The following is a 24,635-nucleotide window of genomic DNA, read 5'->3' as shown; positions in this document are numbered from 1 at the left end:
AATATTAATAATATTATATGTTTTGATTGGTTTCTCAAATCTTAGTGATCAGATTGAATCATGGAAAATATTAGTTGATGCAAGAAATGAAGGGCGCCTATTTTCCAGGATACAGTGGCCAAAGGATCCAGAAATTGTAAGATTCTTGTGTGTGTGTGTGTGTGCGCGAGCGCGTGATAACATAAATTTCCTCCTTCTAATGTATTTCTTCTATCTTACAGAAGGAGCTAGTGAAGAGACTGCACTTGTTACTTACAGTGAAAGATACAGCAGCTAATATACCAAAAAACTTAGAAGCTAGGAGGCGTTTAGAATTTTTTACCAATTCACTGTTCATGCACATGCCTCCAGCAAGACCTGTGTCGGAAATGATGCCTTTCAGGTAATTTAAATCAATGGCTAGCTTGTGAAGGGATTAAAATGGTTGTTCTTTGCCTTGCTAACATTAATCCCCCATTTTTTTGACACCCAAATCGTCAGCGTATTCACCCCATACTACAGTGAGACAGTACTGTATAGCTCTTCAGATTTGCGGGTTGAAAACGAGGATGGAGTATCTATACTGTTCTATCTCCAGAAGATTTTTCCTGGTTTTGTTTCTGTCCTCATTATTGTTTCTAATTCACCTACCCTGTGTGGCTTTACCTTTGAAACAAATATCTGTGTTGTTGTTGTAGATGAGTGGGAGAATTTTTTGGAGCGGATCAATCGAGGAGAGTCTTCTGGTGATGTAGATTTTGAAGATAGTTCTAGTGATAACTTGGAGCTACGTTTCTGGGTCTCTTATCGTGGACAAACATTGGCTAGAACAGGTCAGCATTGTATTTTTTAAAGGCAGCACCTCCATCACTCTTTTCGTCACCCAATCTTATTCAAAGGGGGATTGGTACTTTCTGCACATGTAATTGTTCAATGAAAGCCTAAATGCAACAAATGCAAGATTTGCCAAATTTTTTTGCCAGTGTTAACTTATCTGTTCTTATGACAGTGCGTGGAATGATGTACTACAGGAGAGCATTAATGCTTCAGAGTTATATGGAAAAAAGAGGATTAATAGGTATATGTCTAATACATTTGATTTGAAACTTGATGAGGGTACATGTGTCAATTAATCATGTAGTTTTTTTGTGTTTAATTGTCAGAGGAGGACACAAGCTCACTAACAAATCAGTCATTTGAGGTATCGAGTGAGGCACGGGCACAGGCAGATCTAAAGTTCACATATGTTGTTTCATGCCAAATATATGGACAACAAAGGCAGAGAAAAGCTCCGGAGGCTTCAGACATTAACTTGCTACTGCAGAGGTATTGTAGCATTTATACTTGGTCATAGCATTGTGCCTTTGTGTATTACTCCCTCCGTCCCTTAAAATTTTCCCCACATTATTTTTTATTTTATTTTATTTTTTTTTTTTTTTTGTTGCGAATTTCAAATTAAGATCTAAAGGCGCTTATAGGTGTCTAGACACAAGGTAAAGTGGCACGTTCACCTTTTTGGTCTAGGCAAGGCAGTCTTTTTTTTTTTTTTTTTTTTTTGGGTTGGGGGGGGGGGGGGGGGGGCACAACTTTATTTCTAGAAAGTTCTCATATTTATTAAGTGTACCTCACTTATATAAGGTATGCCTAAGGTGCAAGGAATTCCCTTTTGCTTTTTTAGAATGCAAACTAATTGTTGGAAGCATTAACATGCTATGAGACATGCTCATATTTAGAATGCTAACTAATTCTCATTGATGTGGGTTATTATGTTAACAAATAATATTAATATTCTTATACATAAAACCCGAATCACTATTTTATTTCATTGTTATACCATCTTTTATCAATTTTTTAAGGTAAAATGATACTCCCTCCATTCGTTTAAAATTTTCATCTCTTTTATTCATGTTTGCCGATATCAAATGTTAATATCTCTAATTATATGCACCCACCGTCTCTATATAGTTAATACGGTTTGATGCTATAGAGTTTTAGGCATTTTTTTTTTTACTTTAGTATTTTATTATGTAAACATTTTTTGGAGGAATTTTTTTATTGTAGTTACTGGTGTGTGGGGACCATTACTTTTGTTGGTTGGAATTGGGAGTTGAATTTTTAGTTGATGGGACCAATCCTTTTTAGGAAAGAAATAGTAGTGTATTAGGGACAACCTTATAAGGATAGCATGTCAACTAAATATGGATGGAGGGGATTATCTATTAACTAATACTAAAACAGAATATCGCTGACATCATTTACCTCTATACTATCCTACGTGTCGTTTTCTCAATGAAAATTTTCCCTCCAATTTAATTTGTGATGTCATCAATGATTTTTTATTTATTTATTTTTTTTTATAATTTTATTTTTTTCATACTTATTAATTAGTTGGACTTGGATGATGCCAAATTGTTTTGTTATCAACACTTTATACAAACTGAACAATTAATGTCAATCATTGTTTAACTCCACCTTTTCTTCCTATTTTATTAATCAATATGCATAATCATTTTCTTTCGACTATTTCAATTATTAATTGTAATTTATAAATAATGTGGTTCACATATATTCTTAACTGTAAATTATTGTAATATTTAATTCCAATCTTTATGTACAATGTAATGCAACAAAACATAAATTTTAAGAACGATTAATTCTAAAACCCAGTATGTAAAATTTAAGAAGTTTGATATTCAAAATGTACTCATTGAGAGCATCAAACGACTTTGTTGATACTTTTGATACTTTTTTGTGATAAATGCACATAAATATTGAACAAAAGCACTTGCATTATGATAAAAACTCAAATATTATTATAAATAAAAGCACATCTATTGGAAAGAATAAAATCATAAAGAGCATAAACATCATTATGAAAGAACTACACATTTAACAAAAATAAAAGGCATATTTTTACATAATCAAAGCACATTGGATTGTTATTTCACCTAGTTAAATGGTGATCTAAATACAACTAGGTAGCAAATTAGTACCTACATGGGCTACACTTATACATCTGGGGGTAGTTTTGATTTTTTTTTTTTCTTGTAAATTGAAGTTAGTGGAACTTTATTTGTAGAATTATAGCAAGATATAGGCAACTATGGAATTGGATGACAGGAAGGGGGTGAGGGATTCTATTAATATTAACCCCAAAGCAGGCCATTGTGCAAGATAGAAAAACAAACATTAGTGTGTCCTTGCCATTTTTTGATTATGTATCAATTATTAAGGAATGGACGAAATGTCAATAACTAATTACTCCCTCCGTTCCCTTTTTTTTTTTACGTTTCCATTTAGGGTGTTCCTTTTTATTCTTTACATTTAGGATCTTTCCTTTTTAAGTCATTGATTTTGGACTAAATTACCCTTACTTTACAACTTAAATAATCAATTGCCCTTCACTTTTGATGTGCAATTGTACTACTTATAATATTTTAATGGGTTTTCAATACTCATTATTACTTTCTCTCTCATCTCTCTTTTACTTTCTTTACCCCACATGTACAATATTCCTTTTTTTTTAACTATAATTGTACTTTGAATGATTAATTTATGTCAATTCACCTCAATTTTACACAATTTCTTAACAACCGCGCATAATTCCAAATGTAAAGAACAAAAGGGAACGGAGGGAGTAAGATTTAATAATGAAATTTATCCACAATTATACTTGGTGAAATTATGGTTAACGAAGTAGGTTGTTATAGACAGCTTTTATTAGAGGATGAATTTGAGAAGATGAATGTTGTTGTGTGCTAGATTTTCATTATACTCCATATTTTACACACACGCGCGCGCACACACACACACACACACACACACACACACACACACACACACACACACACACACACACAAAGTGTGCTAATTGTGTAATTATGTTTATATTTGTTTATATACTATTTTGGATTTATGGGGAACCTGCCATGTACTTTTTGACAAAGAAAGGTTCCTGTTTTAAATGAGTAGATGCTAATCATCTCTAGCCCAAAAAAGCACGATTGAATTGGATATCCAGTATTATGTTTTATGTCTATTTGTATTGCTGTGAGAAGTCTTCTACCTTTTCAGGAATGAGGCACTTCGAGTTGCTTTTATTCACCTAGAGGAAAGTACTGGACCTGATGGTACCGCTTTGAAGGAGTATTATTCCAAGCTTGTCAAAGCAGATGTACATGGAAAAGATCAGGTAAAATGCAAACTGTGTTGGATCTAATTTTCATTAATGTCATGAGTAAAGAATGTGTTGTTTAACTGATGACTTAATGTTTGTCTTTTCACTTTTGTTCATCAATTATTCTGTATGTGAGTGATTTATAACATATATCATGATTTGTTTCTCCTCCACCTTTTTCTCTTGCTTCTGCAAATTCATTCAAAGGTTACTAAATGTATTTTATCATGTTCAGGAAATATATTCAATCAAACTTCCTGGAAACCCAAAACTTGGTGAAGGAAAGCCTGAAAATCAGAATCATGCAATTGTTTTTACGCGTGGAGAAGCAATTCAAACTATTGATATGAATCAGGTAATCCGTTATCTCCTTTTGGTATCAATCTCTTTTACCATCTGATGAATAATATCACTGCAGTATATATAAAAGTTAGAGAATCAGATTAAGTTAGTGTTTATAGTGAAGGTGCCATTTAAAGTAGCACCAGAAGGCCTGAACTTTGTGGTTGCTGCTTGATTTGGCATGCTTTATTTCTCCTATGTCAACATCAAAAGTATGTTGAATTCAGGTGCATTTTGTTTCCATTAGTATGTCGTGGATTCGGTTGGGCTCTAGTCTATGAAACATTTTTTGTATGACATGAGAGGCTATAGAATTCCTGACACTTGTGTCCATGAGCGAGATGTGTCATTAAATTTTTCTTGAATTTGTCTCAATTATAGTTTCACTAGCTCTTATCTTCAGCGGGACCTTATCTGTACACGGAATATAAAGGAAAGGAAAATTATTAGGTTGTATTCTCATACAACAGAGAATGGAGTAACAAGAAATAAGCTACCTGAACCCCCCCCCCCCCCTACATACCCTTGAAATCGTCTCCTTCTTTAATCTAAAAGCTTAGTTGTAACTAGCATTTAAGTCCACATGCAACGCACGGTTTTACCATATTTTATAAAGATTCACATCTGTTTATAAATTAACAATATTTTACAAGTTAATTCTCTTTTTTGAATAGTATGATGAAGGTCCATAGTCTTTAAATTTTTTAAATTGTAAATTTTAGGTTGTACCCATATGATATACAATATGAGTATCTTAAAAATAATAGACCTGTTTAATTTTTTGTAAGCATTTGCTAAAAGATGAATTAAATATTTCCTAATATATATATATAGATTCATGAAGTGATTTCCTGTAAGTATTAATGGGTGGTATCCCTGTGTAATTCATTTTGAACTCCTTAATTGTGCCTTTTTTTTTTCCTGTGTAATTTCTTACGTGTTTTACCAATTCACTTTTTTCTCTACCTTCATCGCAGGATAATTACCTTGAGGAGGCAATGAAAATGAGAAACCTTCTTGCAGAATTTCATGCAAAACATGGTATTCGTCCTCCAACAATTCTTGGTGTAAGGGAGCATGTCTTCACAGGAAGGTTAGACATCTTGTCCCTGCCCGTTTGACACTTTTAATTGTGTAGCTTTTATTACCTATCCTTTATAAAGCGTATGGAAATTTTCTGTGCAGTGTTTCTTCACTTGCTTGGTTTATGTCCAATCAAGAGACCAGCTTTGTGACATTAGGTCAGCGAGTTCTGGCAAAACCTCTCAAGTGAGTTTTTATAGCTTGTTGATTACATTTGATAGTTGTCCCCCCCCCCCCATCCTTTTTGAAGGTACCATCCTTGTAGGTGAAATCACGACTAATAAAAATCGAATCGAAATGTGGCAGTATTTCCTCAGCTAATAAAGAAAAAAGGGAAAAAAAAACAACCATCTTCAGGCAATTATTTGAGTTCGACACAGATTCAGCTTTGACAAAATTCAGTTTTGAAATTGATTAAATTTTTTTCTTTTTTCTTTTCTTTTTTTTTGAAAATTAATAAACAATTATTATAGGATTAAATTATGGGTATGTAAATTTCAAATTCTGTATTTTCTACTGTTATGACACACACACAGAGGAATTTGCCTAGAATCTGTATTTACCACTTATTTTTTCTTTCTAAATATTGCAGAGTGCGTATGCATTATGGACATCCAGATGTGTTTGATCGTATCTTCCACATATCTCGTGGTGGCATTAGTAAGGCTTCACGTGTTATTAACATAAGCGAAGATATTTATGCTGGTATGTATGATTTTTACGCCATTGCTTATTTTCTAGTCATAGTTCATAAATGGAAGATAATGGATAACCCTCCTTTCAATCCTAATAATTTGTTTTTTATTCATAGATGATTCTCCTAAAATTTAATGGTGTGCCTTTTTTGTCCCTTCACATGTGTCAAAAGAACTTATTTATATGTAATTACTTCCTCATTAGCTCTTATGTCATAGTCTGATTATTGTTGTTACAAGAGAGTGCATGTTCCTGATAAATAAGACATTTTTTTTTTATCAAACCTATCTTGGAAGAGACATATCAAGGTCCCTCGCCTTCTTACTCAGCCGACCCCTATATCCAGCTGCGACCAACCAAAATGAAGAGGAATTGCCTTCTATGTTTTTCTGTTTCAGTCTGGTAATCATGGGAACTTTGGGATCTTGTTACTGTGCACCGATGAATTCTAAAAACGCAAACCTAGTAATGATTTGAAAAATATAGAAAACAATTGCTTACTTTTGAGCAAATATAGCATGTCTGTGTAGCACACCTTCTCTTTCTTCTTTGCATCTATGGAAGTATCCATAAATTTGTCACATTGTTGAATCTAAATATCTACCACTAATGAAGTTATGGAATTTTATTAAGAGGGCAATAAAATTTTGATCTTAAGAACTGCATTTTCTGTTCAACTGAAACGGTAACTAAATTACAATACTCTAATGATGATGTTGAAAATATATCTTGTTGTAAACAAAACACTATAAATGTTAGGGTTCTGAGTGCGTAGTGGAAGCAAATTAAAGATGAAGAGATTGAAAAGTATATTAATAGGGTATGTATAAAAGCTAAAGGGACACACAATATTTGCGTGTGAAAAATTCTCAATAGAGGCTAAAACCCACCATTGCCGAGCAGAAAAATCCACTATATGAAAATTAGTGAGTATAAATATATAAGTACCCTAAAGTACTAGCCACTAGGGGTGAGTTTTATGAATACTAACTTTCACTATGTATTAGAAATAAACTTACAAAGAAGTAGTACATAAGGGAATAGTGAAATCGTAGTAGAGAATGTGGATTGTATACAAGGAGGCTTGATATGTAGGAAGGCTTGTGTATAGGTATAGCTAGGATATTTTAGAACTCCCTTCATCATTCTTGTAGCCATGATGCTCTAGAATATTCAAAAAGCATATCTTCTTTTTTTGTTGAAATACACAAAGCATATCTTCTTATTACTTACAATTTTAAGAATTTTCTAGAATATTCAAGGAGCTTGCATGATACAAGCTAGTAGAAAAATCTTGTCCTATATCTTCTATTATTTCGTTGGTTGTTAATTATTTGGTGGTGAGCTTTGTGGTAATGATGGTGGGTAAGGAAGAGAGGGCAGAAAAGTGGTGGCAGAGCAGAGAGAAGCATTATGAATTTTAATTCCCTTTGGTTATTTCCAAACATCATGTGCAATAAAGGGGGTTTCATTCCTTTCTCCTCCATCCCCTTTCCCCTGCACAAACCAAACTCCCCCTTAGTGTTAGGGTAGATGAGATCAAGACATCACATTATTATTTGACTGAATTCCAAGCTGTGTAATTTCAAAATGATAATTAGATTGTTCAATCTGTATATGGATGAGTAAATAGGGTTCTTTTTATAACTACATTTGTCTCTCATTTTTGTCTACTTTGGAATCTATGGCAAAAAAATAGTGGGCTGGAGGGAAAAGTACATGGGAAATTTGAGTGGTTGGTTACTAGGGTGATATTTGAGAATTACTGATATGTGAATATTATGAGAAAGTGTTGAACAATGACACATTTTATACTGATCTATAATATGTGATTTGTGAGCGATTAGTCAAACAAACCCAGTCATTGGCCCAAACAATTGGACCTACGCTGAATATAAATGGTGCAAGGTGCGACTTTCTTTCAACTTTATTATACTCCTCCAATATGTTAATACTTGCTCCACTTTCCTTTAGCAGTCGTATTACTTGTTCTATTTCCTTTTTTTTTTTGGAAACTTAAAACAATATCTTATTATATTTCTCCCACTAGTGTTCCCTAATACCATATTTAATATTTTTCATATCCTCTCTTCTCTGCACTTATATCGCTTTTTTTTTTTCTTCATATTTTTTATTCTTCAACCAACCCCATATCCATCATAAAATAATACTTTCTACTATTCCTCGTAAATCCCGTGACCGGAGAATAGAGCAAGTGATAAACTATGGAAGGACTGGTTACCTAAATGGCTGAGTTATTGATATGTTAACCCGACTATCTACTATTTGGGGTTGCTACTGTTTCTAAATTTGCATAGCAAGCTGTGTATCTCTTAGTGAGTTGGTCAATGTTCGGTAGTGTTCTACTGGATGTCAACATTATTTATGAATCAGAATAGAAATTCCTTAGTTTTCTTTAATAGTGTGATAAACAAGAACTTTGCTGTGATTTGAAAATAAGTTCATTGTTGCTTCCAAGGTCGTTAGATTTAGTCCAACAAAGTATAGTCTCATGGGAGATTAGTTTTGTATGTTGTCTGTATTAATGTCTCCCAAGGCCCATAAGGTTCTTTGTTTATTTTATTTAGGAATCTTAATGATTATCTGAAGAACTTTTCTGTATAGTGTTGTCCTTTACCGCTACCGTAAAAGTTGGTAAAGAATATTTTTTTCTTATATTCTGTGTTGCTCCAAATGTTGCAGGTTTTAACTCTACCTTGCGTCAAGGAAATATCACTCACCATGAGTATATACAGGTTTCGCTGACTACTATCTACTTTTTAAAAAAAATTTATTTTTTTATATATATATTTTTTATCATCTTACTCACCTCCTAAAAGTAAAGGCCTATTCTTTATACTTATTTTTGCTTAATAGATTTTTATCGAAAAAAAATTATTAACGGATTCTCTATTATATTTGTTCTTTAAAGAAAAAATTAGGTCTTAGTCTTACAATGATGTCCCAACACTCCCCTCCCCCCTCCTTCCCTCCCCCCCCCCCCCCCCCCCCACCCACCCACCCAAAAAAAAAAAATCCTTTTGCATAGTCTTGGAATTGGTGGCAAGACTAAGACCTAATTTATTTATTATTGTATAGGTTGGTAAAGGAAGAGATGTTGGGTTGAACCAAATTGCTCTGTTTGAGGGTAAGGTTGCTGGAGGAAATGGAGAGCAGGTCCTCAGTAGAGATGTGTACAGGCTTGGGCAGCTTTTTGACTTCTTCAGAATGCTTTCTTTCTACTTTACTACTGTGGGTTATTATGTGTGCACGATGGTAAGTTTGTCATCTCTTCTCTCTCTCTCTCTGTCCTTTTGTGCTCCATAGAGGTAATGTTACTTTTTTAATCTTTGCTTGGAAGAAATTAATGCGAGAGAAAAGTGGTGGGTACAAGAGTAATGGTTGTGAGAAAAGGTGTGGTCCTCTGTACCCAAAAGTAATGGGGCAAACTGAAAGTGACGGAATAAAATGGAAATTTGGGCAAACAATAATGGAGAGAGGGAGCACCTTTTACCTTAATTTTAATTCAGAAGTTGCTGTTTTTCGTAGTTAATCATTCTTATTGCTGACATCATTGAATTTCTTTTTGATGCAGATGACAGTTCTTACTATATACATTTTCTTATATGGAAGGGTATACTTGGTAAGTTTATCTAGATAGAAGACTTTGTCTTTCCTTGCTTTCTTGAATCGCGTGAATAATTTCATTGCAAGTATTCTGGTTTGGTAGAACTCAAATCAGTTTTAATTGATAATGAACTCCATCCATAATTCTTGGGTTAAATTTCTTTTTTAATTTCTTTTTGGTAGTTGTATCAAAATAGCGTGACTTACAGGTGATTCATTTGATATTCTTTTGATATTTTATTTCACTAGATACAATATATTAGGGAGTTGAATAAAGTTCAGTGCCTTATGTACTACGGTATTCAAATAGAGAGTTGTATTGGAATTATTCTTAGGCAATGCATTTATTCTTTTTCTTCTGGAATTTGAAATCTAAAAAGATATGTAGTTACAGGAACTAAGGAATTTTCTTTATAATTTTTATCTAGATTCACATGTCCCGTTATTTTTCACAAAATTTTTTGCTACAACAGTTTGAAGCACCATCTATTAGATACATAGAAAAATTATTGGACAAGCTTGTTTAAATTGTTGCAATATTCATTGCATAGCTGTTCTAAGTTCATTGGTGTTCTGATGCCAAGCCTTTGTATATACTCAGGCATTCTCTGGACTTGATGAAGGGATCGCAAAAGATGCCAGAATTTTTGGAAGCTCAGCTTTGGATGCAGTTCTAAATGCCCAGTTCTTAGTTCAAATTGGAGTTTTTACTGCTGTACCAATGATAATGGGATTCATACTAGAACTTGGATTACTAAAGGTTTAACTGCCTATTCTCCCTTGAATATTGGTAGCTCAGATGTGCTTTCAGCAAAGTTTCTTAAATGATCTTGATGTTATCCATTTAAAAATTAATTTTCATTGAACTTATCATTTGCCTTTCCCAGATTTTCTTTCCAATCATTTTAATTCAATTGATCAGCCATTTTCTATCACTTAAGAAGATTATATGATCACGTGCAGGCTATCTTCAGTTTTATTACTATGCAGCTGCAGTTATGTTCTGTCTTCTTCACATTCTCATTAGGAACAAGGACTCATTACTTTGGTCGCACTATTTTGCATGGAGGTGCCAAAGTATATGCTTCTAACTTAACTTTTGGATATCATGTCTTCATTTAAAAATTATGTATTTTCTTCTGTTTGCCTGCATTTCTTAAAAATTTTTTAAATGATTATTGTTAACAGTATAGGGCTACTGGTAGGGGATTTGTTGTCCAGCATATCAAATTCGCTGAGAACTACAGGCTTTACTCTAGAAGTCATTTTATTAAGGCGTGAGTATTAGCTTGTAAATTTATGAATAAATAGTGTTGACGTAATGTGGACATACATTTTATGAACTATCTTTTAAGTCTTCACTATTTGCTACAGGCTTGAAGTGGCATTGCTGCTCACAATTTACATCGCATATGGCTACACAAAGGGTGGCGCTGTCTCTTTTGTGCTATTGACACTCAGCAGTTGGTTCCTTGTTATATCCTGGCTCTTTGCCCCTTACATCTTTAATCCCTCGGGCTTCGAGTGGCAAAAGTAAGCTCCATGGAGATGTATTTTCTTCCCGACATTTTTTTTCACCATTTAGTTTTACGAATTCATTTTTATCTTCATGTGTTCCCTCGCGCTTCAAGGGGAATATAAGCTCCATTTGTATGTATTTCTAGTCTACTTATATTTTTTATCACTATTTTGTTTTACGACTTGTAAAGTTGTAATCCTTTGATTGTTAATTTGCCATCACCACATGACCCTTCACCTGACCCCACATTGTTTTTCTCAAAAGAGATGTAAAAAGGAGAATAAAGGAAAAGAAAAGATAGGCTGACCAAAATAGTAGGAGACTTTGAATGGAATGAGATATAAAATCCAATTTCTATGTTACTGGAAATTGGGTATAAATTAGAATATGAAATTCTGAACTGCTGATGGACAAGGGAAGTCTGCTTACATCTGGAGCTCCTCTAATTCTACCTCCAGGGGATTCGTACTGGCTGGTGTTTGTTTTTCTTGCTTTTGGTATGGAGTTAGGTGTCCAACTTGTAGGCTGTTAAAAATGATTAATGCAGCTATAGAGACTTTAAAAGGGTGTAAAATAGATTAATATATTATATGCTTGGCTAATAATTATAAGGCTAAGTTTGTTGGTTGTATATATTATTGCTGGTGACTTAGTTTAACTCAACTTATGGATCCTTAGGGATAGATCAGATCATAACAATAAGCTAATTTTGTTCCAGGTCATCCGTCATCATTAAAGTATGGGGTTTTCTGTGAAGAAACAACTCCCTCTGTCCCACAGTAATCTTCCAAAATTTCCAGTTTTGTCTGTCCCAACTTCAATAATTATTCCCATTTTCTTATTTTAATTGAGACTGAGTAAATGACTTCACCTTTCATCCCTTTGATTTTTAATTCCTTCCTTTCCTCTCCTCCACCAACTCACTCAAAAGTAATATATATCTCCATATATATGGAATAAATTTCACTAACTTAGATTTCCACTCATTATCTACTTACCATGCCTCAGCTCTTGACTCTCTTTAAATTGCGTGCCCAAAAGAAATGGGAAGAAGTATTATGGGACAGTTAACGGGTGGCTGTGATGGGCATGTCTGTCATTGCCGGGTGTAGGCTGCTGATAAAAATGACTGCAAATGATTTTGTATATTCATGCCCATTGATGTTAATAAATTTGATCGAAGCAGTTATAGACTGAAACAACCCATGGAAATTCAATCTATCTTATCAACATGGCATGTGGAATATATTAGTTCAACGACACAGTATTGAACAACTCTGATTCCTTTGCTTCAAATCTTAGTAATTTGTCACCCATCGTTAATTAAGTTTCACTTCTATCATATTGATTAGGACTGTGGAAGATTTGGATGACTGGGCCGGTTGGCTTCTATACAAGGGTGGAGTTGGTATAAAAGGAGAACATAGCTGGGAATCTTGGTGGGATGAAGAACAGGTTTGTTTTACAGTTATATCACACTCGGTTGTAAATGGCATGGTGTAATAATAAGCCATTTTATTCCTTGCTTGTTGGTTTATTCAGCTAATGCAATTATAAGGAAGCTGATGCTTCTCAAATATAAACTTATAACACTCATAGAGGGACCTTCCACTATGGCCAGTCTTGTAATTTTGATTAATTAGTCACTATACTTAATTAACCCTTATTTTACTTATAAAATATTGGGGCATAGTGATTAGTTTTGAACTGGAGTCTCGGTCCCTTCAATATTTTTGACCAAGATCCACCACTTATAAGACTTGTTGGATATAGCTTAAAGTTTAACGTTATAAAAAATGAAAGCAAAAAACCAAAAACAGGAAACAAGAAAAAGGTGTTTCCACTTTTCTGTTGTCAGTTTTCAAAATTATCATGATTTTAATAAGTTTGTCTAATTTTTGTTTCATTATATGACATATGTCATGAGTTTGAAAAACGAAAAACAAAAAACCCTTAGAGATGCCAAACAAACCCTAATTATTAGTTTTTTTTTTAGATTTGGTTGGATTTTTTAAGTGCTCTCTGATTACTATAGTTAACACCTATAGGTCAACATGTTCCTGAAAGAAACCATGAGGCTTGCATTAGTGCTTACTGGTGTAATCAGTGAGCTATTACATAACTGATCAAAGAGTCATTGAGTTGTGTCACAATGATGTGTGAATTAAATTTTAAATTAATTTACTCCATAGGTGTGTTGTATGCTAAGAAAGTAATCCCTTCTCGTTCTTATATTTTGAAAAAGCCCTAGGTTTGAGGATTTACTCGTTCTCTACGGTGATTTACAAAGATCTAATGAAAATTGAGTGCAGATGTTGAACTTTTGACCCATTATGGTAAAGCTTATGGTTTGCTGAATCCTACAGCAATTTTTTTTTTTTTTTTTTATATTGTTTTTAAAAAAATAAAAACATATTTTTGCGGCATTTATCATTTGTCTCTGAGTCTGGTTTTTCCATAGAAAATATATTCATTGTCATTGGCTATACTTCGATTCAGATTCTCTGAGTATTCTTGTTTATTACCTTGTTTTTCTAACAATTGAGTTGTAAACTTTTTTCTTTATCCGCTTAATTCTCAACATTGCTTATGTCTTTGCAGGTGCATATCCATACTTGGAGGGGTTGTATTCTGGAAACAATTTTGAGCTTAAGGTTTTTCATGTTTCAGTACGGTATTGTGTACAAACTTCATGTTATGAAATCAAACACATCACTGGCGGTTAGTGTCTTAATCTTCATTGTAAATTTTATTTCATATCCACTTTGCTAGTCTGTTTTACTTTGATTTTAGAGTTGTGGTTCAAAGGGTGAGTGTTGTATTATGAAAAAGTGGACCTACGTGCACTGTCTTTGGTTTTTCATGCAGTTCTGTACTGTTTTTTCCTGCCTTCTGAAGAGGGGGTGGGGTGAGGGGGGCATATTTGCGACGGTTATAATATGTGAAGTTATTTGATATTTCTGGTTGAATGTTTTCATTTTATCATTGCTGATCATTGCTTTTTATGTCCAGCTATATGGCTTTTCCTGGATTATTCTAGCAGTCATTGTCATTATCTTCAAGGTATAGTATGCTTCCATATTTAATATTCACATTCTCAAATACCAATTGTCCATTTCACCTTACAAAATCAAATACACTTTCATGGTTCATTGCAGATTTTCAGTTTTAGTCCCAAAAAGTATGCTGGATTCCAGTTATGGATGCGATTTTTCCAGGGAGTCACTGCCTTGGGACTTGTTGCTGCCATTGCCCTTGTTATAATCCTCACTGATCTCACTATTCCAGACTTGTTTGCCTGTGTCCTCGCATTTATTGCAACTGGATGGGGAATTCTTTGTGTAAGTTTATGTTACCCTGTATTAGCACAATTAGTGCTTTTATTATTAGTGTGTTATATATGGGGAAAAAAATGATAATATGAATGAGAGAGAAACAAAGAAAGGAAAGACAGACACACATTGCCTCTTTCTTGCACACAAATTAAATAAGGAATCAAGAGGTGAATGAAAAATATGAAAACAACTGAAAGAACACATGAACTAAGAGAACTATAAGAGTCCTTTTCTTCCAAAACATTGAGCCCTAGAAAGGTTGCATGTGATTATAAGAATAAACAAAGTGGGGGAAGCCTCACAATCATATGCACTCACAAACATAGAAGTAAAAATAAAGGGGGAAACTTGATTGAAATTTGAAAGAGAAAAGAAATTGGGATGTCTATATAAAAATACTAGGAATTGAAACTGGGAGTGAATCCATCATTGGAGTTGTAGGATTGAAGGTATCTTGCCATACTCTAATTTCCTAGGATTATATTTAAAATGAAGTTGGATCAATTTATACATTGAATTCCTGATACTGGTAAGACATGATACTTACTCCGTGTTTTAATCAGTGTTACACTTACCAAATCCAGCCGTGTTTAAATAAGTATTACACCACCTTTTTTGGCAAAAAGCTACTTTAAAATATTATCTCTCTCATCTCATGATCCCCACCCAAATCCACTACTACTTTTTTATTAATTTTTTCCTTTCATGTTCATTAGTTTTCAATAAACTATCCCCACAATCTTTCTTTTACAATTTTTTAATACTCCAACTATCTCACTTACCTCTTATTTTATTTAAGTCAATTAAATTGCATAAAATATGTGCCGGTCAAACTGTAACACTTATTAAAACACGGAGGGAGTAGTAGTGTGTTTTTTTTTAAAAAAAAAAAAAAGTAAATTAATACTTTGTAATTGCTATGTACTTATGCGCAAAATAAATAATTCTGAATATTATGAAGGGTTAAGTGTTAATTGAAAAAATAAAGATATGTTGTAAGGCCTCAACTGAAAATAAAATTATGATAGGCATTTTACTGATTGCCAAGTACAACCATAAATTGGTGATAATACAAATAGTTCTCAGTGCACATGACAGGGTTGGATCATCCTGCTATAAACTTGAATGGCATCTTGGTTTGTTTGTATCATGTACTAATGACCAATGCTGAAATGCACTTTATGTGTGGAAACTGAAAATTGCATTACATAGTTCTGGTTATTTTAAGACCACTATTTTTTGTCTTACTTTTAGTATGACCCCTTCATCTGTCACTGGTTTACCTTTTAATATAATCCTTTTTCGTTTTTGTTTTTAGCTTGCAATTACTTGGAAGAAGCTGGTGAGAAGCATAGGTTTGTGGGATTCCATCCGGGAGTTTGCTAGAATGTACGATGCTGGGATGGGTATGATGATCTTTGCCCCTATTGCAGTTCTTTCTTGGTTCCCGTTTGTCTCAACCTTTCAGTCTCGGCTTCTCTTCAACCAAGCCTTTAGTCGAGGCCTCGAGATCTCAAAGATTCTTGCTGGTAACAAAGCCAATGTTCAGATGTGAGGAATGAGAATATATCAAAGTCTGCTGGAGCCTGGAAACATTAGCAATTACTATGTGGATAAGCTGTTAGATCAAATTCCTCATTGAGAGCTGATCAAGTGTTCAGACATAGTGAAAGCGTCATGGTTATGGCTCCTGATGATTTAGCTTAGCATTCTTGTACCAAGTTTGAACTCTAGCTTTTATCACTCATTATTTCATTTTTATTTTTATTTTGGTTGGGGATGGGGATGGGGATGGGGATGGGGATTTGATTTTGTATATGCCCAAAGATACAGATATATCAATGAGAAGCAGTGACTTTTTTGTGGTCTTGTTTGATCCTCTTAACTATCTACTGATGTGCTGACCAGACTGCGCCAGAAATCGTTTCACCTTAATGGAATCCTGGAATGTCGCTTGGAAATGCTTCATTTCATTCTTTGAGATATTTCCAAGTTCTAATGAATCTTGATAACCAAACATTTAGAATGCCAATAGGCATTAAATGAAAGAAAAAAGTAATATGTTTCACTAATGTACGAGCGGCATGAAGCTACTAAACGAAAGCTAGGTAAATATAAAAGGCAAGTGAATACGAAACTTTAAAGACCCCCACTACATGCAGGTGGCACAGGAGAGGGCCGGCAGGAACTCCCAAGAGCCAGTAAATGGGGCTTAATACCTTAGATTTATGATTTATTAGGATCCATTTTATTCATCAAATTTCCATTTATTTGAGCTTAGCTAAAATATAAACTCACAATTTCATGATATGAGAGGAAGTTAGTATTACAAGTTATTTGCCTTGCATATTGTTCTTGCGAGTTAAGCTAACAATTGGGGACTATACTTTTTTACTTTTCACCTTTTGGGACCTGAACTTTTTTCTTTCACCATTTGGGACCTATGGTTAATTCTCAAACAATTAAACCCATCTAACTAACCATCCTAAGCATTAATTAGAGTAAAAAAAACAGCATTTCCAAATAAAACAAAAGTAGATTGTGAATATCAACTTTAAAACTCTTTTTTTTTTTTTAAAAAAAAAAAAAAAAAAAAAAAAAAAAAAAAATAGCAAACAACAATACAGAAATCCAAAACAAACACAACAACATTCGTCATCTAAAAGCAACAATATCCAACATCAAACATTGAAGCAAGCCTTCTTCGATCATACTATCTCCATCCAATAGTTTTTTTTTTTTTTTTTTCTCTCCAACAATAAAGTATTTCAGCCTACAATCATAAGTATGAATTGGTGAAGTCGTAGATGTAGTTAAAAATATTCAAATTGTTATTTTTTTTTCAAATATTTATTCTAAGGGCATTAATTTGATGTTGATAATTGAATTAAAAAGATGGTTTTCTTACCTTGCATTTTAAGAAATTAGAATAATGTTGTTGGTCCACTATACAATTGCATAAACACAATATTTCTAAATTGACTCCAAACTGAAGTTCAAAATCCTAAAATACAATTGGAACAAACACATAAATTCAACACTATAACAACACTAAGCAGTAGTTTCAGCATCATTATTCATGAATACCCATAAAATTCTACTACGTCAATAAGCCCTAAACCTAGCAATAAACTATGAGAAAAAACCAAAATTGAAGTAAACTAGTTGTACAAGATTCATAGAGAACTTAGTTTTTTTTTTTGTTTTTTTTCAAAAAAAGAAGATTCATAGATAACTTGTGCTAAGATGCTTGAAAAACCGTTAATAATCTACACCAAAATCGCCTTCAAAGCTTCTTTTTTTTTTCTTTTTTTTTTTTTTTTTTTTAAAGGGAGAACAAACTGGGGAGTCGAGGTTGATGATGAAGAGTTTTTTTGCAGTAATTTTTTTGGGGTAAAAAACTAAAAACACCTAACACAATTTTATAAAAAATAAATTCTCTTTTGTAAATAATTAAATCATAACCTAAAATAATTAATGGGCCCCACCACTTAAACATAGTTAAAATTTTCAACTATAATTCTTTTTTAGGTCCCAAAGGGTGAAAGAAAAAAGTTTAGGTCCCAAAAGGTGAAAAATAAAAAACTTTAATCCCTAAATATTACCTTAACTCTTGTTCTTGCTCAAAAATTAGAAATCAAAGTTAGCATTAATAGTGCAAAGTGTGTTTCCTCAAAAATAACTCATCAAATTTAGCATTAATAGCACAAACTGTGTTGCAACTTTGCAATCATATTGAAACAGATGTTATTTCTCAAAAATAAAAATGCAATTCCTTGCAAGTAAATATACACTAGTCACTGTCAAGCTCGACAGCTAAAAACATCGCAGGTGTAGAAGTGTTCAGCAAAAAGAGCTTTGAAGTTAATACTTTACATTTACACATAATTTGAAACATAATTTACAAGTTGCTCTGAAGTATAACTTAGATAAGAAAACATCAGCCTCAACAAGTTGACAGCAAGAGAAGTATTCTTGAAACTCATTCTAACCTGAATAATAGTCATTACAAGGCATTTTTCTCAAATCTAATGCATAAATATATTCGTGCTTCAGATTTACCGTTCAGGATTCAGCTGCCATAGCCTGGTTGTTGACCACAGAGTCACCTAAAACTGGAGTCTGATCTACTGCTGAGACAGTCAACTCAGATGAATGAGCATAGTTTATTGGATGGTCATATTTACAGGCAGGACCATATTTGCAAATTCCATATCGACTGTAATAGCTGCAAACATTTTCACCCTGAATCCTCACATCAAAGCAGCAATCAACGTCAGCAAAATTAAGATAGTGCTTTGAAGAATAATACATTAATAATCATTTTTCAATCACATTCACTCAATTCTGTCAAATTACATCAGATTATAATACTTAAGGTGCAAAAATGAACTTGAATAATGCATTGAACAGTCTCAAAAATGAACATATATCACAAACAATAAATAAGATAATTTGGGTGCATGGCATAACCAGATATAGGAACATAGCAACAAACTCCATTATTGCACCAGAAAAGTTACTATAACATTTGATCAGAAAGTATATGGCCTAAATTTTCAGTGATTTCTAGCCATGGACGACACAATCTCAAAATATGAATTTTAATTACTTTCGAATTTTTTTTTATTTAAAGGCTATTAATTTATTTTGATAACAGCCTAAACTTAGGGTTTACCATTGATAATAAGTTTTTTTAACGTTTACCACTCAGAAAGTTAAAAAGTTTGAGTTTACCAAAGAGCATTTCCTTTTTTTTTTTTGCATCACTTGACATCCATGGAGTTTTAGGAGAGTTTATTTGCTCTAATAATATTATATTGTGCAAGTGGGCAAGTAAATAATCAATTAATTTTGATAAAAGCTAGCTAATTATTACTCCCTCCGCCTATTTTTTTAATTTGCATCATTTGATGGTGCATAGAGTTTTAGGAAAGTTTATTTGCTCTAATTGTAGTTGACTATCTACTGCTGTGTAATTGCAAGTGATGCATTTAAAAAAAATGGAGGGAATAATATATTTTGAATGGGGTTTTGGGGATGAGACAGGAAAAATATGGTATAAAGTTGCCAAATGTATATGTGATGCAAATATATGTGTGTGCATATATATATAAATAATAATAATAAAAAATAAAAAATAAAAAAAAAACAAAGGGTGTAATTAATGGACAGAAGTAATAAACTTAGGAAGTTTAGCTAACTTACAGGTCTTAGAGGTAAACCCAAGTCACTGAGAAGACACGATGGTGACTGAGCCATCACATTTTTGGGATGGTGAAATTTACATGCAGATCTGTATTTACAATCGCCATTTCTCAAGAAGTAACTGCATTCAGGTTGGCCAGGTCTTTCTGGAAATTCATCACCCAGCATTTCCTCTGGCCTTTTTAGTAACTGACTATTCATTGCAAATGTTGGTGGAATGTGAATGCTCCTCTCAGGTGGATAAACTGGAGCCTTGTCAACATTAACATGGATAGAAGGGGGGAAACAAAAAGGAAAAGATTGAGATAACTATCAGAGGACAAAAAAAGGGAAACAATTTCAAGATATCACTATTACACTTTTTTCTTTTTCTTTTTCTTTTTGTTTTTTCAAGTTTCCATCCAAAGAACTCTCTCAGCTTCTCAACCTACTTTCCTAATTCCAAAAATGCAAATACCAACCACAAAAGCAGAAATATCCTCTATTCAGAGAAACATACTTTAGAAAGATTTCAACAGCCTAGGAGAAGAATACAGTAGAACACGCTAGTAAACAGTCGCTGTACTTGGAAGTATAGCAAACATACAAAGCGTTGACATACTAGGTAACCAAGGTGAGTCAGGAAAAGTCTACCTGGTAAGCGTTCCATTCTGATTGTGAAGGAACACCTTGAGTTGGAGAAAACATCAAAGGGATATAAGGAGGATTTTCATTCAAAGTGGTAGGAGGAGACCAAGGTGCAAGAGTTGAATGCGAGCCATTAGGTGCAAAGATGGATCCCCCATTGCTGTATTTGGGCGAAGCATCAGGTCCTCCGGCAGAGGTAGGGTCAGGATGGTTAAATCTACAATTGGCTCCAAATTTGCACGAGCCGTTGCGCATATAAAAAGGGCACTCCTTTTCTCCCTGTGAAGCCAGAACCTCATCACAAATTTCACAAATGAAAAGGGACAAGTTAACAAATTCAGATGTAAAAGAAGACTAATTCCAGAAACACAGTACAAGTTTACAGAAATAAAAAGATGCTATTTAATCACCACAACAAAATTCTAGTTTCCAAAGAACATATCAACCAAGATGATGGAGTTCTTTTTAAGTACCAGACGAATCGGCAAACCCATAAAATTAAGCTTTGAGGTAGGGTTCGTTTTTCTGCTGTGATTGAATTTACAAGCTTTCCCAAACTTACATCCTCCGGGACGATCAAAGTACTGCATCAGGAGAAAAGGACAAATAATATAGCAGAGTAAAAAAAAAAATTGTTATGGTGAACAGTCAATTACGCAGATGCATATATCAGATTCTATCTAATTAAACTTTAGGTAATACTTCATAATCGAAAAAATAAGGGGTCATTTATAACACTACTTTTTACTCAAAGATTGTGTGGATAAATCACATTAATATGACTGATGGATAAATTCAAGACAACATTAACCAGTTTTAAGTAAGGCTAAACCAAGTTCATATAGAATGGGGCATAAATCAGTCGCTTGAGTTAGAAAAATGCAGAATATTAATAGTAAAAATGGCAGAAATAGAAGCAGAATGCACAATTATTAGACAAGATACCGTAAAAGAATAGGCTTTGCCAGTCAAGAATAATAAGATTATGAAACAACTCTATGACTTAGCTGGGACACTCTTCAAAAATCATCAGAACATGTTTGGGGCAAGACAGTTTCTAGATCAATAAAAGAGTTCGCATCAAGCAACATCAAAGCCTGTATGATGAGCTAACCACCAAGGTAGCATCTGACAATCAGAACATGTTTAGGGTCGAGACAGTTACAAGAGAAAGCATTACGGAAACAACAAAGCCTACATGACGTTCTAACCACCAAGATAGAGCTGGAGCTCAGGATGTAAGAGACTGAAGACTATCTTGAAGATTAAGATAACTACATGGTCTACATCTTCAAGAATCCGATATTGGTGCTAATTTATCTGTAAATCAAGAAGCATATAACAAATGGTACAAGCAACTATTTATAAACCAACATCTGCTATTATTTCAGCCTTCAGGCATATCGCTTGCTAAATCACTATGCTTCTAGAATCTAGATAACACCTCTTCTTCCCTTGTGGTATTAACACAAGGTACTCCTTCTTCCAATAATTTTAGTTAATTTTTTTTTTCCCAAATATTGGGATTATTTAAATTACCCACTCATGTTACATGGTATAGAAAACCTATTAATTGCTTACAGCCTTACAGTACTCTATAAAAAGTTAGCCTCCCTCTGAATTTAGATTATGGATTTCCAGGAAAACTCGTTCGCACTTCATATAGCTTGCACAGTTGCACTACCGTATATTAAAAAATAAATAGATAAAAGAATAAACATACTCCGTCTCTGTATTCCAAAGGCAACAGGAGAGAGGGAGGCCCAAGATGACATGGACGGAAGAGATAAAGAAGACATAAGAAACTTGCAAAAAGCAAGTAGCAATGGGTAGAAGGCTAGAAGCAAATGGAGGAAGAGGACCAAGGAGATTGATTACTGTTTTTTTTTTTTTTTTTTTTTTTGGTAATTGTATCATTTGCTGCATTCCAATTCTAGCCCAAACTAAATGACAATTAGGTATGCCTCAAAAAAAAAAATGACAATTAGGTAACTTTTAAAGGTCACAAAGTCTAGTATGATTGATAGTCTCTAAGATTTTGATATTATGAATTTATGATGGATCCTAGTTCACTCAATATATCAAAATTCAGCAGCCAGTAATCCAATGTTGGTCAGAGGTGCTTAATTTAAGGTATTTTGTTGGTCCCTTTATTTTGGAGGTCCACAATGATTCAAACAAATATGATTACGATAATGCTTATACAGAAAATCACCACTATACCTAATAATATCATCTTATGCCACCAAAGAGAATATATAATACTAAGCACTTCTGAGAGCTAAATATGAGAAGCTAAAAGTAAAAACATTAGGAGTATTAAGCATTAACTACTCTACTCACAAGAACACTGATCAACAAATGATTTTGTCATGAAAGATATCACTCATCCATTTAAAATAAATAAATAAGAAAACATATATACACCTTGCAATCAATCTGTTCTTTGTCCATAGATTCATCCTTTTCCTTCACCTTCTGTATAGTAGCAGCAACACATTCTTCCTTTGCCCTCACCTTAACACCCTACAACATTTCAAGAAAAATCAACCAAAAATTTAAAATCTATTTTTCAATTAATTCATCAACTAACTAATTCATATAATCAAAACAAAAATTAACCCAAAAGCAAATACAAAACTTTTAAATCACCTGAAATCTTCTATTATTAGGAGGATGATTAAACTTGCAATTCATCCCAAACTTGCAAGTCCCGGTTCGAACATAAAAGGTACAATCCTCAGCCTCCGGCCTCACCGGAAACTTATTACTATTTCTACGACTCAACACTTTTTCACTACCCTCATTTCTGCTCACATTCTCAATTTCCCCCTTTTCTTCCCCACTCTCTACCTCATGGTTTACCATCACCACCGTTCCATCCCCGTCTTCATCGCCATTGTTTCCCACCTCGATTTCGGTCTGAATCCCATCACTACTAATCCTACAGGCTAACTCCTTATCACTACCCTCAATTCTACTCACATTCTCAACTTCCCCCTTTTCTTCCCCACTCCCCACTTCATGGTTTTCTATCACCACCATGTGATCACCATCTTCGCCGCCATTGTTACTCGACTCGATTTCAGTCTGAATCCTATCACTACCAATCCTACAACCTAACACCTCTTCACTACCCTCAATTTTGCTCACATTCTCAATACCCTGCTTTTCCTCCACACCCAATTTACGGTTCTCTTTCGCCTCTGAGCGATCAACATCTTCACCGCCATTGTTGTCGGTAGCAAAGGTATTACTACTACTTCTGCCACTCAATTCACTCATGATCACATCCTCAATCTCCCTCTTTTCTTCCCTACATTCTTCTTCATTGTTTCCTATCTCCTCCGTACGATCGCCATTGTCGGCAGCTTCAATTACAGCAATAACATCATCACTACTATTTCTACCCTTCAAATCATTACTCCTCACAATCTCAATTTCCCCATTCTCTTCTTCGTTCTTTTCTCTCTCCACCTTAGGATCGCCGTCTTCGCCGCCATTAACGGCGTCAATAGAGAGAGAAACGAGGCGATCGTTGATGGAATCGGAAGATTGATGATGATCAAATGATGGAGAAGAAGATTCTGCAGATGAAATTGCTGAATTTTGTTGATTTGTGAGAGAAAGCCCTAAAGGGCAAGTTGATGATGATGATGATGATTCTAACCCTAACTCCATTGTTGAAGCTTGAACATTTCAAAACCCTAAAAAAAGGAAATCGATTTCGTTAAAGAGAAAAAGAGGGAATAAACAAAGGAATGTGTTCAACTACTACAATTGGCAAATTAGGTGATGAAATTATACAAAGTGCAAAGTATTTTTGCATGAAATGTAAGGATGCAAAAGAAACGAATAAAGTTATTGTCTAAAATGAGACTCTAAAGAATTAGAAGATGTACTTGTATTTATTTAGTTGATCATTTGAATTAGTCTTAAAAATTCTTGTTCGACTTTGATTCATTAAAGAATTAGTTTGATTAATTCGAAATACTTAATTTATGGATTTGTTTGTATTTGAATTCAAGTTTGAGATTATGGC

The 24,635-nt window shown here is 33.8% G+C and overlaps 2 protein-coding genes across 2 annotated transcripts in view; one reads left to right on the top strand and one right to left on the bottom strand.

Moving 5' to 3' along the window:
- Positions 1-16,574, top strand: part of LOC145624294 (callose synthase 10-like) — a 52,290-nt gene extending 35,716 nt beyond the window's left edge. The window contains exons 29-51 of the mRNA XM_081677291.1: positions 46-136; positions 222-382; positions 481-590; positions 678-812; positions 989-1,057; positions 1,143-1,305; positions 4,054-4,171; positions 4,392-4,511; positions 5,476-5,591; positions 5,684-5,767; positions 6,174-6,286; positions 8,981-9,033; positions 9,377-9,553; positions 9,873-9,920; positions 10,506-10,664; positions 10,868-10,981; positions 11,093-11,181; positions 11,279-11,437; positions 12,776-12,878; positions 14,025-14,144; positions 14,436-14,486; positions 14,582-14,764; positions 16,077-16,574. Coding sequence (XP_081533417.1) covers positions 46-136; positions 222-382; positions 481-590; positions 678-812; positions 989-1,057; positions 1,143-1,305; positions 4,054-4,171; positions 4,392-4,511; positions 5,476-5,591; positions 5,684-5,767; positions 6,174-6,286; positions 8,981-9,033; positions 9,377-9,553; positions 9,873-9,920; positions 10,506-10,664; positions 10,868-10,981; positions 11,093-11,181; positions 11,279-11,437; positions 12,776-12,878; positions 14,025-14,144; positions 14,436-14,486; positions 14,582-14,764; positions 16,077-16,313 — 2,773 coding nt within the window. The 3' untranslated portion in view covers positions 16,314-16,574. The remainder of the gene's footprint in view (positions 1-45; positions 137-221; positions 383-480; positions 591-677; positions 813-988; positions 1,058-1,142; positions 1,306-4,053; positions 4,172-4,391; positions 4,512-5,475; positions 5,592-5,683; positions 5,768-6,173; positions 6,287-8,980; positions 9,034-9,376; positions 9,554-9,872; positions 9,921-10,505; positions 10,665-10,867; positions 10,982-11,092; positions 11,182-11,278; positions 11,438-12,775; positions 12,879-14,024; positions 14,145-14,435; positions 14,487-14,581; positions 14,765-16,076) is intronic.
- A 1,900-nt stretch (positions 16,575-18,474) lies between these two features.
- Positions 18,475-24,480, bottom strand: LOC145624293 (uncharacterized). The gene is made up of 6 exons (XM_081677290.1): positions 23,246-24,480; positions 23,021-23,119; positions 21,067-21,177; positions 20,600-20,872; positions 19,967-20,218; positions 18,475-19,003 (listed from the first exon to the last, which is right to left on the bottom strand). Exons 1-6 carry the CDS (start codon positions 24,272-24,274, stop codon positions 18,824-18,826), a joined length of 1,944 nt encoding a protein of 647 aa, XP_081533416.1. The 5' UTR covers positions 24,275-24,480; the 3' UTR covers positions 18,475-18,823.
- Between the last annotated feature and the right edge of the window lie 155 nt (positions 24,481-24,635).

Source organism: Chenopodium album, chromosome 3 (assembly GCF_948465745.1).
Source record: "Chenopodium album chromosome 3, dcCheAlbu1.1, whole genome shotgun sequence".
Classification (NCBI taxonomy): Eukaryota; Viridiplantae; Streptophyta; class Magnoliopsida; order Caryophyllales; family Amaranthaceae; genus Chenopodium; species Chenopodium album.
This window is presented reverse-complemented; position numbering and strand designations above follow the sequence as displayed.